At 34.5% G+C, this 15,557-nt stretch overlaps 1 protein-coding gene across 3 annotated transcripts in view; it reads left to right on the top strand.

Annotated features, from left to right (window-relative positions):
- LOC138695727 (protein chiffon-like) overlaps positions 1-15,557 on the top strand; it is a 56,056-nt gene that overhangs the window by 5,415 nt on the left and 35,084 nt on the right. The window contains exons 1-6 of one of the 3 annotated variants that reach the window (XM_069819880.1): positions 901-1,090; positions 1,706-1,764; positions 4,388-4,618; positions 10,533-10,646; positions 11,896-12,020; positions 14,964-15,182. In XM_069819880.1, coding sequence (XP_069675981.1) covers positions 10,551-10,646; positions 11,896-12,020; positions 14,964-15,182 — 440 coding nt within the window. In that variant the 5' untranslated portion in view covers positions 901-1,090; positions 1,706-1,764; positions 4,388-4,618; positions 10,533-10,550. Of the gene's footprint in view, positions 1-900; positions 1,091-1,705; positions 1,765-4,387; positions 4,619-10,532; positions 10,647-11,895; positions 12,021-14,963; positions 15,183-15,557 lie in introns of those variants that run through there. The other 2 variants (XM_069819872.1, XM_069819862.1) reach the window with 2 other exon arrangements.

The following is a 15,557-nucleotide window of genomic DNA, read 5'->3' as shown; positions in this document are numbered from 1 at the left end:
TTAATAAAAAAATAACGCTTTACGTATAATTCTCTAGCATTAAAACTATGCTGAATACAGCCAATCAAATGCTCCAGTTCACAACAGAGATATTAATGAATAAGTATGCCAAGTTTCATCACTCTAGCTTTAACCACTGAAAAATAAAATGATTACTTGTCATTGAAAATGTAGAAAATTTATTTTTTGAGATAATTAAATTTAAAGTTTTGTTACACGTAATTCGAACATTAACACGACTTTTACCAATTATATAAAGGTGTACTTATAAATTAAGGTATTGAGATAAAATGTTCATACTGGTATGTATTTATATTAAAGTAATAGAAAAGGTTCTCCCTGAAGTTGTGAAATAATTGTAAAGTTACGCCTTTGTGAATGTCTGTCGGGTAGAGTATGTTGTGCTTGGTTTCTGTATGAGTTAGCTTTGCAAATCACTATGTCTGTTTATTGTTGGAGTTTGGGTAATTCATCATGAATCATTGGCTTTGGAGTAACGTAATATGTCAGCAGAAATAGTTGGCTTTGGAGTAACGTAATATGTCAGCAGAAATATATAGTCTGTTTAAAGTGTCATAAAACTTAACATTCAATTTCAGTATTCATTTTATTACGCTAAAAATCATCACGAAACCCACACATGCAATGTGCCTGTGTACAGCATATGTGATCATTTTTGGAATACCTTCTCATTTTACACTTTTTTATGCATGCATTGATTTATAGTTATTTTGTGCATTATTAAAAATTCTTTGTGCGTCGACGTCGCAGAACAGAACGTCGCGCATTGATTGATGTTTTCGGAGGTGGGGAGTAGCAACCGATACGAACAGGCGGCTTTCCTAAGCCACCGCCATTTTTATTTCAAGCGATTATCCTGCCCTCTTTTGTAAAGCGCTTGTAACGGAAGAGAATAAAGCCATTTTGTGTGACAGCTTTGGCAAAGTTAATTTATTAATGGCTTTAAATTTGTTTAGTGGCGACTAAAGTACCAGGCGCATTGCTAATTAGTAGAAATTTCATTGTGTTTGCTCTTTAAGATAACTTCAGTTGTCTGGAACAAGTTTAAGTTGGCAGAACCTACAATAGCGTATGTACTCGGGAGGCGGGTCTAAGACCTACATACTGTTGTTTACAAACTATTATGGAGATAACTATTCCAAATGACACCCTTTTCACAATTTAGTCCATCTGTGTTATGTAAGGACAGTTTTAAAGATTGGGGACAAACCTTTAAAGTTAGTGCAGTATACTCGTGACCTTATACTGGTTTGATAAAGTCTACAAATTGAACTATTTCAAGTGAAGTCTGTCTAATTTTGAAGCCTTTGTATTGAGGTTGTCCCACCGCTCTCATTATCTATATGGCCTTAATACTGCACATTCATGACCTATATTAAAACAAAATATACTTTTCTAAGCTTCATCTGGGTGTCTGGTGTATTTTAGAACTAGAATTTGTGTGTTTGAATGGTGAAAGTAGTAAAAAATGTTAGTTCATAGTGTTGTCAGACACTGTAAGATTCTGAGTACATTAATGCATGTTTTCGCTTCTTGGAACTTCAAGAGAGGTTCGCTTATAATGTTCCTATTAACGTTTGGGTGTCGTACTAATTATTTTGTCAAAGACATCTGGGATAGCCTATTACCCATCTCGTTTCATTAGAAGTAATGATTGTGACATATTTCTCTCCATTTATTTTAGAAAAAGTTGAATGTCTCCTACCATGGCCACATAGAGAACAATGAATCATTATACTTTGGGTGAGTGAGTTATATCAGGTGTATGTTTAGAAACGTGTGGTACAGTAACTTATTGTTTCGTTTTGTTGTATGTTGAAAGCATTGTGTTGGTTATTTGATTACTCAGAACAGATGTTGGGGTTTGAATGTGTATTTGATTTAACCTTTTCCTGGTTTCTATTCTAATGACGTTATGAATTAGTTTTCTTAAATTATAAGTAAATATTAGTCTATATTTTAATTTGTACGTAGTTGGTCTGTCATGTAGCAAAATTTAAGTCTACATAGAAGTGTTTTTTTTTTTGAAACTAGATATGCTGTGTCTTGGAACAAAAAACTTTTTCTGTTTCGGTAGCTTAAGGGATATATCGTGAATGGTAAGTTATATACTGTCAATTGTAATTCATATTGGTAAATTAGTGTAATTTTATATGAAGCATGAAGCTGAATTGGTGTATTACTTATTTTATTAAGTGTCTAAGAAATCCTAGAAAAACGTGATTATTTAATTGAAGGAATTTAATATCCAGTTCAGATTAGTCTATTAGCCATTGACGCTTAATTCAGGACCCACCTTTGTCATATAGGAATTCCTTTAGTTTTCTGCACAGATATTTTGTATTACCAATATGACGATAATGAGGAAATGCAGAGAAATGGTAGGATGATGGCTTGAGGAATGAGAGCATCTCTACAGAACTTACCCCAGTACAGTCTTTCCCATTAGAATTTCCACTTGCCGGGACTCATTCACCATGAAAACTCTTTATCCAACCATTTGTCTGCTAGCACCCACATGTTATGGATCAGAAATTATTCATCATTATTTTGTTAGTAAGAGAGAGTGAGATTCTCTTGTAACTACTGGTCTGTCCAATACTGTACTGTGATTATGGCAATTATTTTGTAAGAATAAGGTAAATAGCAAATTATCCCGAATACTCATTGTTACTATTATAATATTACGTTGTGAAAGGAATGCATTTTAATAATCAGTTCTTGTCTGGTATTATGATGTTTCATTGAACATAACATTGCATCCATGATAACAATGAATGTGGTAAAGTGTGAAATATGCATTGTATTGTTTTGTGTTCTCAATAATATATGTTTGATTTTAAGTAGTTTCCAACTTGTATAAATAAATAACACGGGGCAGATTCGATTAAATAAATTCTTTAATTTATTTAAAGGAATGGACAAGGAAAATTAACCTAACTTTTGCAATCTATTGGGAGTCAGGAAATAACGAAAGCAAATCTGTAAGCTTTGGAATAGTATCGTGAAGTCAACCTTGTTTCCACTTAATTCAGCCTTATCTCATCACGTTACATGTATTATGGGAAATTGTACAATAATCATGTAATGTTCGTACAGTGTCATTATAGAAGATATGAATGAACTTATTTTGATACTGCCGGTGTATATTAAGTTCAGATTTAGTGTTTGATTTTGTTGCATTATGTTTCCTATTTCTATTAACGGTTTTTCCTGTCATTGGTCAACAACTACATGAACAATTCTTTTCTTTATTTCACTGAAATTCAATTTTGAATTTGAAAAGAAACAAATTCGATATAGACACGAATTTTGAAGAATTTATAGTAATTGATTAAGAAAAATCTAAATGTGTTGTGTTAATAGTATGTGCTGAAGAGGCTTATATGCTCCCTAGAGGTATATTTTTTAATAAAATGAACGCTTTGATAGTTTTTAAAATCCATTTGAGAATTTTTTTCCCCTTATGTAAAATTATAGATTTGTTCCTGAATATTAAAAGGCGTTCAAAATTCCACCTTTTTTTTAAATTATAAAGATGTTTGTATTAAATACATATTTAATTGTAATAGAATAAAACATAATGGATAATATTTTATAATAGATAATAATTTATAGATATGTTCAATTTGCAATTATTACTAATGTTCAGTTTGTGCAACATTCCATTTTTAAATAGCTTATCAAAAAAATGGTGTATTTTTTCAAAACAATTGCTTAGGAATATTTTTTTTATATGCTTAGTAGAATTTTTTTTTACTTGGTTATTTAACAACACTGTATCAACTATGGAATTATTTAGCGTCGATGGAATTGATGATAGTGAGACGATATTTGGTGATATGAGGTCGAGGATTTGCCATAGATTACCTGACATTTGCCATAGAGTTGAGGAAAACCTCTGAAAAAACCCAAGCAAGTAATCAGCGCAAGTGGGAATTGAACCCACACCCGAGTGCAACTCCAGATAAGCAGGCAAACGTGTTACCGCCTGAGCTACTCTGATGACTTTAGTAGAATAAGAAAAATGTTGTTTCGTTGTTAATTAAAGAATATTCGTGAAATAAAGAATATTCCTCCTATGAAATTGAACTGTGTTAGTTCTTTAGTGGCAGTGATTATGACACATTCTCTGATAAAAAAGACGGTATATGCTTAAATTGTGGACAGTATTTTTTTGTATGAATAGTTCTTTTCGCATTCTTTATTGTCAATTTTTTATGTAGTTCACATACTTTGTCCGTTCGTGATAACCAGTGTATAACAAATTATCTTTGATACATGTCATTAGGATATTTATATATGAGGATAAATAATTTTTGTCATTAGGATATCTATATATGAGGATAAATAATTTTTGTTTCAGATAGTTGAATTATTTCTGGTAAAGGAAGTCAACTATGTGGTGACAGACCGGTCACATTGGACCGGTGCAAGCACAGCTGCTAGTGGTGGATCTGTCAGTGGCAGCACGCCAAAATGTGGTGCCATCCTGTCACCTTCCTTGACTCCTCTTGGTGGGCAGTGTTCCAACGAATCTCCGGCCACACTTGATTCACCAGGAGACGGACTAAAAGGGGGAGGAAGGAGAAGATCTGTGAGTTTGCATGTTGTCATAGTTTCATCAGTAATATGCTAATGTTCTTATAGAATATTACGGTACTAACTACAAGTCAAAGTTTATTACTAATATTACTTATACTCTTACTTACAACTTGCTATAGAGACTATTTGTTGTTATTTTGGCTGACATTCACTTATATTGAATAAGTACTACTAGGATTTGTTTACCCTTTTTTCAAATAACACAAGGTACAAAATTCAAAATGCTGTGTTTGAGATTACGTCATTATGTGTGTAAGAGTACATACTTAATGTTAGTTAATAGTTCTGTAAAGAATTAATGTTTCATGGAAATTCTTGACATTCGTGGCTGACTGTGACAATATCTTTGAAAAATATTGGAATGCAAGAGGTCAAATGACTTTATTGTCAAATGCCTGGCATTAGAAAACAACAACAACAATTCTTAAAGTTGTTGTCAATATCTGAGTCACCAATTATGACACTGTACAAGCAAACAAAGTGTGATATCACAAAATAGGCCTATTGACTGTAAGATTAAATAGTTCCATTTGCATTGATCCGATTTCAAGAGTAAAATTAATCCAACTTGTTTCGTTTAAAACATTGTTTACTTTATACATTATACTAAGAAATGGAACTATTCCTTCACCACTATGCTGGACACTTGGTGATGAAGCCATTCGTCGTCTTGCACTCCAATGCTTTACATAAATAATTGTTTCTTTCTGGAGGGTTGGACATCTGGCAGGTACTTCCAATCCATCTCTTCATTTAGCCCGCACAATGGACGTATAGGTGATGGGAGGATTTCTATTTGGTGTAGGTGTTTTGCCATGCAGTCATGGCCTGTAATTATTTTGATGGCTACTATTGCTAATTTCCTGGGTGCAGCCGACATTATGTTGGTGTTGTGGCATATCTCTTTCCATTTCTTTTCTTTGGAGGTCTTTGTGTGTTTTTATTTGTATTGGAGTTTTATGAATCTTTTGACGGAATTAAACTGTAGTTTTTCTGTGGGCTTATGTGCTATCTTTTTTGGATAGTGCATCTGCTGCCTCATTTCCTAGTATTTTGCAATGAGCAGGTGTCCATTGTATGATTACTCTTTTATCCATTCTTGCAAGTTGTGACAACATTTTGGTGTATTCTTGATTTTGGAGGATTTTATTGATGTAGCTGCTGATGTTGTAAGGATTGCTGCTTGGGAATCTGATAGTGTTACTGCATTCGGGCATTCTGGAATTTATCGATTCCATATAGTAAATTTGTTGTTGTCTAATGCTCGACCCTTGGCAGTGAAGCCATTAGCACTCCTGCTCTCCAATATTTTTCTACAATGGATCCAGCAGGTACGACATTACAGGTTTGAAGATGGTATGTCTAAAGGAGTTCTCATTTTAAGCATGGATGTAACTGTTTTTCAAATGGGCTCCAGTTTTTCTTTTTGTGATGCTTACATCACCCAGTCACTCAAAACATCCCCATATGAGTGGAGGACTGCACCTGTCGGACAATGGGTCCATCAAACCTGGTGGAAGAGTGTTTTGAATCCATCAACCATTCCTCCAATTGCCACTTTTGGGTCATTTTTTAATGCTGTGACAGGCCAGCATCAATTAGTATAATAGCATTTCCTCTATTTCTGTTGTTATGGTTATACCGCCAATACTTGGTCCCCAGTGCCTCATTTGTAGAAGCAGGTTGTATCATGAGCAGGTTGAGGATGAGATTTGGATGAAGTATTATCATTTGTTTCAACGTGAACACTCCCAGATGAAAACATTCCTAATAGAACTACAATCCTTAGATTTGTGGAAAAGTTTGAAAAACAGAACCCGTTCTGAATAAAAAAAAATCTGATGGTACTTGCATTCTCACTGAAGATAAATTACATGAAGTAGATGTCCAGGCTTGAACAATTTCATGGAAAATCTTTAAAACATATAGCTCAGGAAATAAGGGTATCAAGATAAACAACTTTAGTTTGAAGAAACAGGTTCCATTATGAATGAAAGAAAATGTGATAGGACTTGCATTCTCATGGAAGATAAATTACATGAAATAAGTGCCCAGGCTTGAATAATCTCAATGACAAACTTTAAAACATATAGCTCAGGAAATAAGGGTTTCAAGATACATACCTTTAGTTTGAAGAAACAGGCTCCGTTTTAAATAAAAGAAAACCTGATAGAACTTGCATTCTCACTGAAGATAACTTACATGAAATAGTTGTCCAGGCTCATCGAAAATCTTTAAAACATGTAGCTCAGGAACTCAGGTATCCAGATACATAACTTCATTTCGTGGACATGGTAACTGTGTCATTTTCTACAGTTTTCGTCCATTCCATATAATAGTTTAAATGTCAATTATTCTAATAAATTATTGTCTGATTTAATGAGACTAGGATTTTTTTTACAAAAAAAAATGTACCATCATAAGCTAAGATCCTACCATGTACAGTAGTGGCAAAAAAAAAAAAAAACCGGACCGACCCTTGTAGCTGATTTCAGAGCCTTGTTCACTCCAGAGCATGATGGACTGGTAACTAAGACTTTCGTGGTTCGAATCCTGCCTGGGAAGGAAACTTTTTTTGTTCCTTATTCAAATTTATTCCCAATACTTTTCAATTGGTGGTAAAATTCGTGTTCTGGGAATAATAAGTTAATTAAGTAGTAAAATCGAAAAGTATTGGGAATAAATTTGCATAAGGAACAAAAAAAAGTTTCCTTCCCAGGCAGAATTCGAACCACGAAAGTCTTAGTTACCAGTCTATCGTGCTCTGGAGTGAACAAGGCTCTGAAATCAGCTACCAGTGTCGGTCTGGTTTTTTTTGCCACTACTGTACAATAATCACATAACAGTGATGGTACATTCACGTGTTTTTGTAAATACGAGATTGAAATTAAAGCTATGACTACATTTTGCAATTCATTAACTTCAGAATATTGCATATATCTCTTACATAATGCACTACAACAAAAGTTTAAGGCTTTGGTGTAATGTGAATTGTAAGTGAAGTTAGTAAAGATTATAATTATTTGGCATTAATATAACAATGCTCTGTTATGATGGCACACTGTTGACTGCATTGAATAGCTAGTATGTCAGCTTTTCTTGTGCGGGGCCTATATTCAGATCCTAACAAATATGTGAGGAATTTGTGATGGAGAAGAATTCAAATTGGAACATGTTTTTGAGAGGTACTCTAATTTTCCCTACCATCGTTCTTTAATTTCTCCATTAACCATCATAATCTTCTGTACCATTTACTGTAGATTTATCACCACTTGATGTACACAGTGACCTCCATCTGAAACAAAGTGGCCTGCACCTTCAGTGCATAACATATAGAGAGAAACATTTGAAGGGTACACGGGAATAACGATCAAGGTCCATTTTAGAAAGTTTCGAGAAAAACAAATTTTAAAGTTTAAGCACTTAATAGTTAGTTATGTGTGTATTTCATAGAAATTGACGTAGTGGAATGTCAAGAACGATGATTTCTTATGACTAGCTAGACTACATGATAGTACTTCCTTTCCACTACAAGATAGCATTATTAACTCAATTTCGATTTTTGATGGACCTTGATCGTTTTTCCCGTGTACCCTTCATTTGGGTGATATCAAATACCTGCTATTGGCTGGGAGTGAGAAGTGATTATTCGTGCTTGTTGAAGTGCTGGGATGGTGAAATAGAGAAAAGGTTAGAATTGGAAGAAAATGTCAAAGTGTCTTTGAAAACACCACTTCCTGGTTATACTATAGAATTCTGGGGATTGGATTGTGACTTATGTAACTTGACAAGTCTACTGTAATTAATTGATTTGAAAGTGGGTTAGAGGCTGTGAGGTCCGTGTGTTCCTAGACCTTTTGCAGGTCCCCTACAGTACAGGCTGATAGTGGTTATAGGAGACCAGTCCTTTGTATAAAAGATAATGTCCTCAACTTCATTTGCCTGATATCTTCTGGCTCCAATGTGTGTGATCCTGAAGTCGTGTTAATATTAGCTGCTGTAATAGATACCTATACATTTGCTGTAATTCGTTTATTCTCAGACGAATAAACGTATTTTGATACTGAATATAATTTAGTTTCTCCAGGACAGGCTAAAGGCTTGTTGCTACCTAGTCTAGTAGTGGGGCTGCCATTTCATATTCTCTAGCTCAGGGCTCATCAACTCGAAGCACTATGGAGTGTGGATTATGTGGACTACCTTCTCTGGTGCTGCGTGGTTTAGAGAACATACAAGTGGTTTCAGCAGTGCCTTGTAGTAATTTGACACACAAGAATGACGCTTGCAATACAGACAGAATTTTGCATATTTTTATCATCGATTGCTTGATTGATTGACCGACTGACTGGACTCTGAATGTATCTGTGAGTGAAATCCGACCATATTTTCTATATTTGCAGTGTCAGGCAATATTTGTAAATCCATAGTGTAAATGATGGTCAGAGCTAGGAATTTTGATCAAAAAGGTACAAAAAAAGGGGCGGGCCTTAATTTAGTTGAAAAGTTGCGAAAAAAGGTGGAAATTTCAAATGTAAATATTCATTACAATTGGCCTCCTAGTTAGCTGTGTGGTAGCATGTTTACCTTCAGACTAGCCGGCCCAGGTTTGTTCCTGGTGGGGTCAGAAATTTTCATGTAAAATTTCTGTCTCGGGGCTAGGAGAGATGGCAGTGCATAACTTCTAATAACTAAATTGTGCACCAATATGCCTGGGTTAAATTCCAAATCTCTCTGCAGTGCATATAAAGAGAAGACATATGGCACTACTGATAGTGATTCGTCTGTCAGATGGGGACATTAAGCTTGGCGGCCCCCTTGGTCCTATTCGACATGAGTAGACTATGTGCCGGCACCGGGTTTCCCCTTCTCCCTTATCATCACCCATTCCATACACTACACTGTATGAACAGTTACACATACACTCACCCGAGTACATGACATAACTCTCAACAGATATACATCATGTACAATATGGCCCGCTGAAGTGGTGTGCAACTAGAAAATGGGTCACAGTCCTGCCATCCATCCACTATATGTGGAACCCGAATCACGTAAAGTGAAGTGGGTAGTCATTGGATACATACATACATACATACATACTCATTACACACAGTACCAAAATCAATTGCATTACTTGAATAAGCTTAAGTTTCATCCTCTTTGGTGAAAATGTCAGCCGACTGATCTATGTTTGGGGATCAGCCAATAAAGTGGATGATATTGACAGGGAGAGGAACAGAATTAATCTTTCACCATTGCAGGACCATGCTCAAAATTCCTTTCCTTCTTATTCAGTAGCTTTTGCCTAATGATGGTACGATGAAATGCAAAATAATTTGTGGACATTTTACCTAACGGGAATTCATTGAAGCACAAACTAATTTGAAAGCTTTCGCCAAACAGCTCTGCAGTGAAGTGAAATTAATGTGATAACAGAGTAAAAACGGCAAATTCTATTTAAAACATTCAGAAAGCAGTGGAATTGTCCATTTATTAAAGTGAAGAGTAGAATAATAGATTAAGGTGTGTCTAAATGGTATATTAACAGTAGGTACAAGCACTTGTCAAGCCTTCCTTGTTTTCCTTGTTCAATTTTTATAAGGAATAAAATACGTTAAAGGAGCCAAAAAAGGGTGGGAAAGTGTAAAAAGATGCTGACATTGAAAAAAGGTGCAACCAAAACACAGTTAGGAATGTTTATTTCGTGTTTTCTATGCAAGACAATCCAATTTTGGCATTTTAATAGCAAAAAAAAAAAATAAATAATAATAATAAAATAAAATAAATAGAGTACAGTACCTAAAATTCCTAGCTCTAGTGGTGGTGTTATATCCAGGCAGCAGTGTATTTGCCTAGATTGAGCAAACCATCATTTTTATGAAAACTAACATCATGCTTTGTTTTAGAAGACTCGAGCAGAGGCAATGCTGGAGAGGGCCAGACTTCAGCCACAGCAGTGCACAGTTGATCCACTAGATAACGCAGCTCGTTGGAATATTCCCATCTGGCCTTTAGAGAAAGTAAGTTTAATTCCGTCAGCTTGTTTCTTATTTCTAACAGGGATTTTGACATCCCATAGGACACCAAACATTGTAAATTGCAAACAGAGCATGTCACTGCAGCATTAGTCTCTATTATCTGACCTGAGTGGGATTGAAATTGAATAATAGAAATTGCTAGATAGCTACAATGTGTCTACTGGTAACGAAAGTAACTAAAAAGTAACTAATTTAAGCAATCGGTAACGAAAGAAATGAATTTAAAAGACTCAAATGAATGTGGGTAACAAAATTACATACTGTATATTGTTCTGCTTCACTTAATATTGGCTGAAACAGTTGATATTGGAGAAAAAGCTGAGGAGTTGAAGTCCTTTGAAATGAAGATCAGAGAACTTAAGAAGTAGGCCTGATGACGTGAAATGTTAGTCTTTTTAGTCGTGCTTATGAGTAATCAGTAAGACTCCCTGTAATCGAGAACCATATTTGGATTAGATTGCAAAGGGTGTAAGATGAGAAAGTTCATGTGCATTTATGCCACTTCTTAGCAGCTTCTCAGTGACACGAATATCACTCAGCAATCCAGTATGGTGCACGAACTTGATGCTCCAAATTGAAGTGCTGTTAACAACCATGTCAGGCCAAAATTTATTAAATCTACATACTTAGGCTTTAACAAACAAAATTTGATAACACAATCTCAAGGGAAAAAATGGAACTCTCTGCATCATAATCCACAGTTAATTCCCGACTTACCACAAAAATCGTCTGTGGCTGCATTTATATTGGCAACAGGCCATGACTGTTTGGCCAAACACCTGCATAGAATTGGAATATATCAGTCCCCTAACTGTCCATTGTGCAACTCAAACCAAGAAATGGATCCGGAACACCTCAAAATCTGTGCTTCAGTGGCTGACCATAATAATATCTTTGAAAAATATTGGAGTGCAAGAGGTCAAATGACTTTATTATCAAACGTCTGGCATTAGAAAACAACAACAACTTAATGACTTCAACTCAATTCATCTATGACATCAACCCATCTCAGAGTATTACTTATTAACAGGAGGAGGGGGAAAGTAGATCCACCATCACTACTGACACCAATCTTCTTTTTCTTCATGACATTCATCTGCATCACAGATTTCTGAAATTAGGCCACAGATTTTTATTATTAAATGTGAACATATTATGTTTTTGTGTACCATAGTTAAATATGTTTTGTTAGAATTAGGTTTCTAATTTAATACAATTATCTGTGTTACAGGTCCTTAAATGGATCGATAAAATTTGCAACAAATACTTTAACCACTCAAGTACATGCTCTGAACAAAAGAAGCAATCTACAACTGGATTAAAAATACCTTATATAAAGCTAGAAAGTGTTAACAGGTAAATATAATTAAATTAAAAAATAAATTGTTATGACTAATGAAACTTCTTGTTTGTTTCTGTCATTCTGTCATTGGGATCCTTAAGCATTACAGTGAACAAAAGCTAGAAATTTGGAAATTGGTTTTCTCCAACTTGAGATTCGTGATTGGACAAAGAAAACCGAGTTACCTATTGCTAAACAGTTATCCTTAAAAAATAAAAAAAATAAAAAAAAATGCTCTCGAGTTACTGTCACATAATATTAATTATTATCTTTATAGTTTTATGTTTCACAGTGGCGGTTCATGCCTAAAATAACACGGGGTTCCCTACTTTCATTGTATTATAATATAGTTTTCCAACAATTTAAATAATATTCAATTTCTGGAAAAAAAAAAAAAAAAAAAAAAAAAAAAAAAACTATACAGTTCTTTAAAGTAGATAATTACTTTAAAATGAGCCTGATGATGCTCAGTTTTGAAAGAACATAGCGATTTTTCCTTAAGTTATCATTTTGTCTTTCAATATTCTGCCTTAAAGCTGAGCTAAGCTAAGCTGTTGCCTAATTTCTGTTCTTTCAAGGACTGATAAATCTAGGCAAACATTCTTATGAGGAATAGATTCCTCATGCTTCTTAATTTTCTGTGTTAAATGGCTTAAATCTGACCCACCAGTGCATGTCCAGCTCGTATATTTACTCTTAGTAAATAGCAGGCACGGGAAACGAAATAATTTATTTGTAGATTCACAACCGTTAATCCAACTGTTTCTTTCATGTATTTTTACATTAAAAGCCCTGCAAAATGTCTTACCTCGGCTTGTTTGTGCTTGCTTTAAATCGAGTTGAGGTAACAACCTTCCAAGCCTCTTTGTTTTATCTTTATCTTCCAAGATTAAAATTGAAAAAAATTTGTTTGTGAAAGATATTGGACACTATTAATTTTCTTTGAAAACGAACACTTTTCACATTTACAGATGAATATATTAAGACTAAAACACCAAGAATGACCATTCTGTCCACACCTGTGGAGTAACGGTTAGTGCGTCTGGCCGCAAAACCAGGTGGCCCGAGTTCGATTCCTAGTCGGGGCAAGTTACCTGGTTGAGGTTTTTTTTGGGGTTTTCCCTCAAGCCAATATGAGCAAATGCTGGATAACTTTCGGTGCTGGACCCCAGACTCATTTCACTGGCATTATCTTCTTCATCTCATTCAGATGCTAAATAACCTAAGATGTTGATAAAGTGTCGTAAAATAATCTCCTAAAAAAAAGACCATTCTTACGTTTCCTCTATAGCGTGTTGGTTGTCTCACTATTACATCATTGGACAGCTGCACTCAGTGCATGAACATGTTTCCCCGCTTACCTTTCTCCTCGCACGCAAGTCGAGAAGATGGTTCGGCGGGATTCAGAGGAGAAATTGAACCTTTCTAAGCATGTATTCGATCTCTGCGATTCTTAGGATTTCAGACGACAAAAATAGAACAGGACCGCAAGTAAACTTATTAAAGATGAGCAAGAAACAAAGAATGACTGTGTAAATTATAAATAAATTTATTTAAACAATTAAATTGTTTTTCCTGGGGGTTCTCTGAACCATTGAATGCATAGGACGCACCACCTCTGCTGTTTCATCTTGCTTGACTTAAATGAACACCATATGCAAGAACACTGATTTAGATGGAAATTAATATTGTTCTTAATATATCCCTTTCCCTATTGAATAGAATTGTAGGGTACATGGGAATAACGATCAAGGTCCATTTTAGAAAGTTTCGAGAAAAACGAATTTAAAGTTTAAGCACTTAATACTTTATGTGTGTATTTAATAGAAATTGACGTAGTGGAATGTCAAGAACGATTATTTCTTATTACTAGCTAGACCACATGATAGTACTTCCTTTCCATTATAAGATAGCATTATTAACTCAATTTCGATTTTTGATGGGCCTTGATCGTTTTTCCCGTGTACCCTTCAATTATAAAAGTTCGTTCTATAATTTGATAGGAATGCATATGATTCTTAATTCATTTGAAATGAAAAAAGTCGGTTAAACACAGAAAGAGAATTTTGACAGTCAGTTTTGTAATTTGTAGATGTCTTTCGCGGATGTTTTCCATTATGGAGACATTTAACGTCATTGTAAAATTAAGTTTGGGGCAGTGAAACCTAGACAGCTATACCTGGTTCAGATGAGTATTTAGTGGTTTTATTTTTATTTATACTTAATTATTAATCGATGACTGACCAGCTGACTGCTGGACTCACATATATCTTAGCATAAGTGAACGATATAGATGTGTAATGACCGGTGGAGCAGAATGAGACTTAAACAACACAGTGCATCTTTTACACATTATTATGGACTTTTCTGATGCGATGTTGGTGCCATTTACATTAATTAAAAAGTTAGTAATTGTACTAAATTTCTTGTGTTGACCCACTGAAAAGAGGTACTTGTTTATTAATGATCCTTTTGCACTGTTAGAGTTATTCATAGTTGATGTAGTGTTATGGTGATAATATTGGTGACTTAAAATAAAAATTATAAACGGAACTGAAGTTTTAGGAGAAAATTTGCCGCCCGTAATTTTATGCTGCATCACAGATTATGTGATTTATTGTGAATTGAAAGCAGTCCATTTGATAATGAGTAGATATAAAAAGTGAATATTGTGATATCAGTTTTCTCATGTGAAAGAGCATTCTTAATTTTAAATAGTTATATTGACTATTTTTCAATTTAGAACACACATGTTCTAAGTAGAAGTTTGTCGCAAACCATATCCATTAGTGCACATATAGAACGAAATTGACAAATACATGCAGTGAGGGTATTTAGGCCTTACATTCTTTGCATAATTTTTGTAGTGAACTTGTTCGAAGAATGTAACAATTCGAGTTTATGTATAATTTTTGTATGTATCTTAAAACTAAAAGTTTTCACTTTATTTTCAATAGACAATACAGGCCTGTATACAAAGAGCTGTCAGTGTGGCCGAGTATCAGCTTGGACTTCGAACCTGGAGGCTGTCCATTCACAGCTCCAAAAGTGTCTGAAAAGAAAGTTCAGGAAAAGAAGGGTCAGGAAACACCAGGCCACACTCCTAAGCCAACAAGAAAAGGAAATGAAGCAGCAAGTGCACAAAAATCAACAAAACAAACTGTGGAGACTCCAAGGTGTGTTAATTTTAAAAGTATAAAGTTATTAATTTACTGCTGGTCAGTAGTGAAACATTAAGTAAAATCTCTTCTTGAGTCTGTTTATAAGAATAAACAAAATCTGTTAATTAGCTGTGGGTTACAGAAAAAAAGCCATAAGAATAAAACCTGCTCATTTGGGCAGTAGAGTAACCTGTTTGACTCTTAATGTGTTTAGCAGCTTTCTGTTTCATTTGTGTTAGAGAATACACATAAAAATGGAATTGTATCTTCTAGAAATTTTGTGTGTGTTTCATAGCATAATCTTAATAAAAATCACATAGGCCTACTTAGATTTATACACATTTATTTGTATGTCTGAAATGATAGTCATTATAATCCAGTAGATTGTAG

This window comes from Periplaneta americana, chromosome 1 (assembly GCF_040183065.1).
Source record: "Periplaneta americana isolate PAMFEO1 chromosome 1, P.americana_PAMFEO1_priV1, whole genome shotgun sequence".
NCBI lineage: Eukaryota > Metazoa > Arthropoda > Insecta > Blattodea > Blattidae > Periplaneta > Periplaneta americana.
This window is presented reverse-complemented; position numbering and strand designations above follow the sequence as displayed.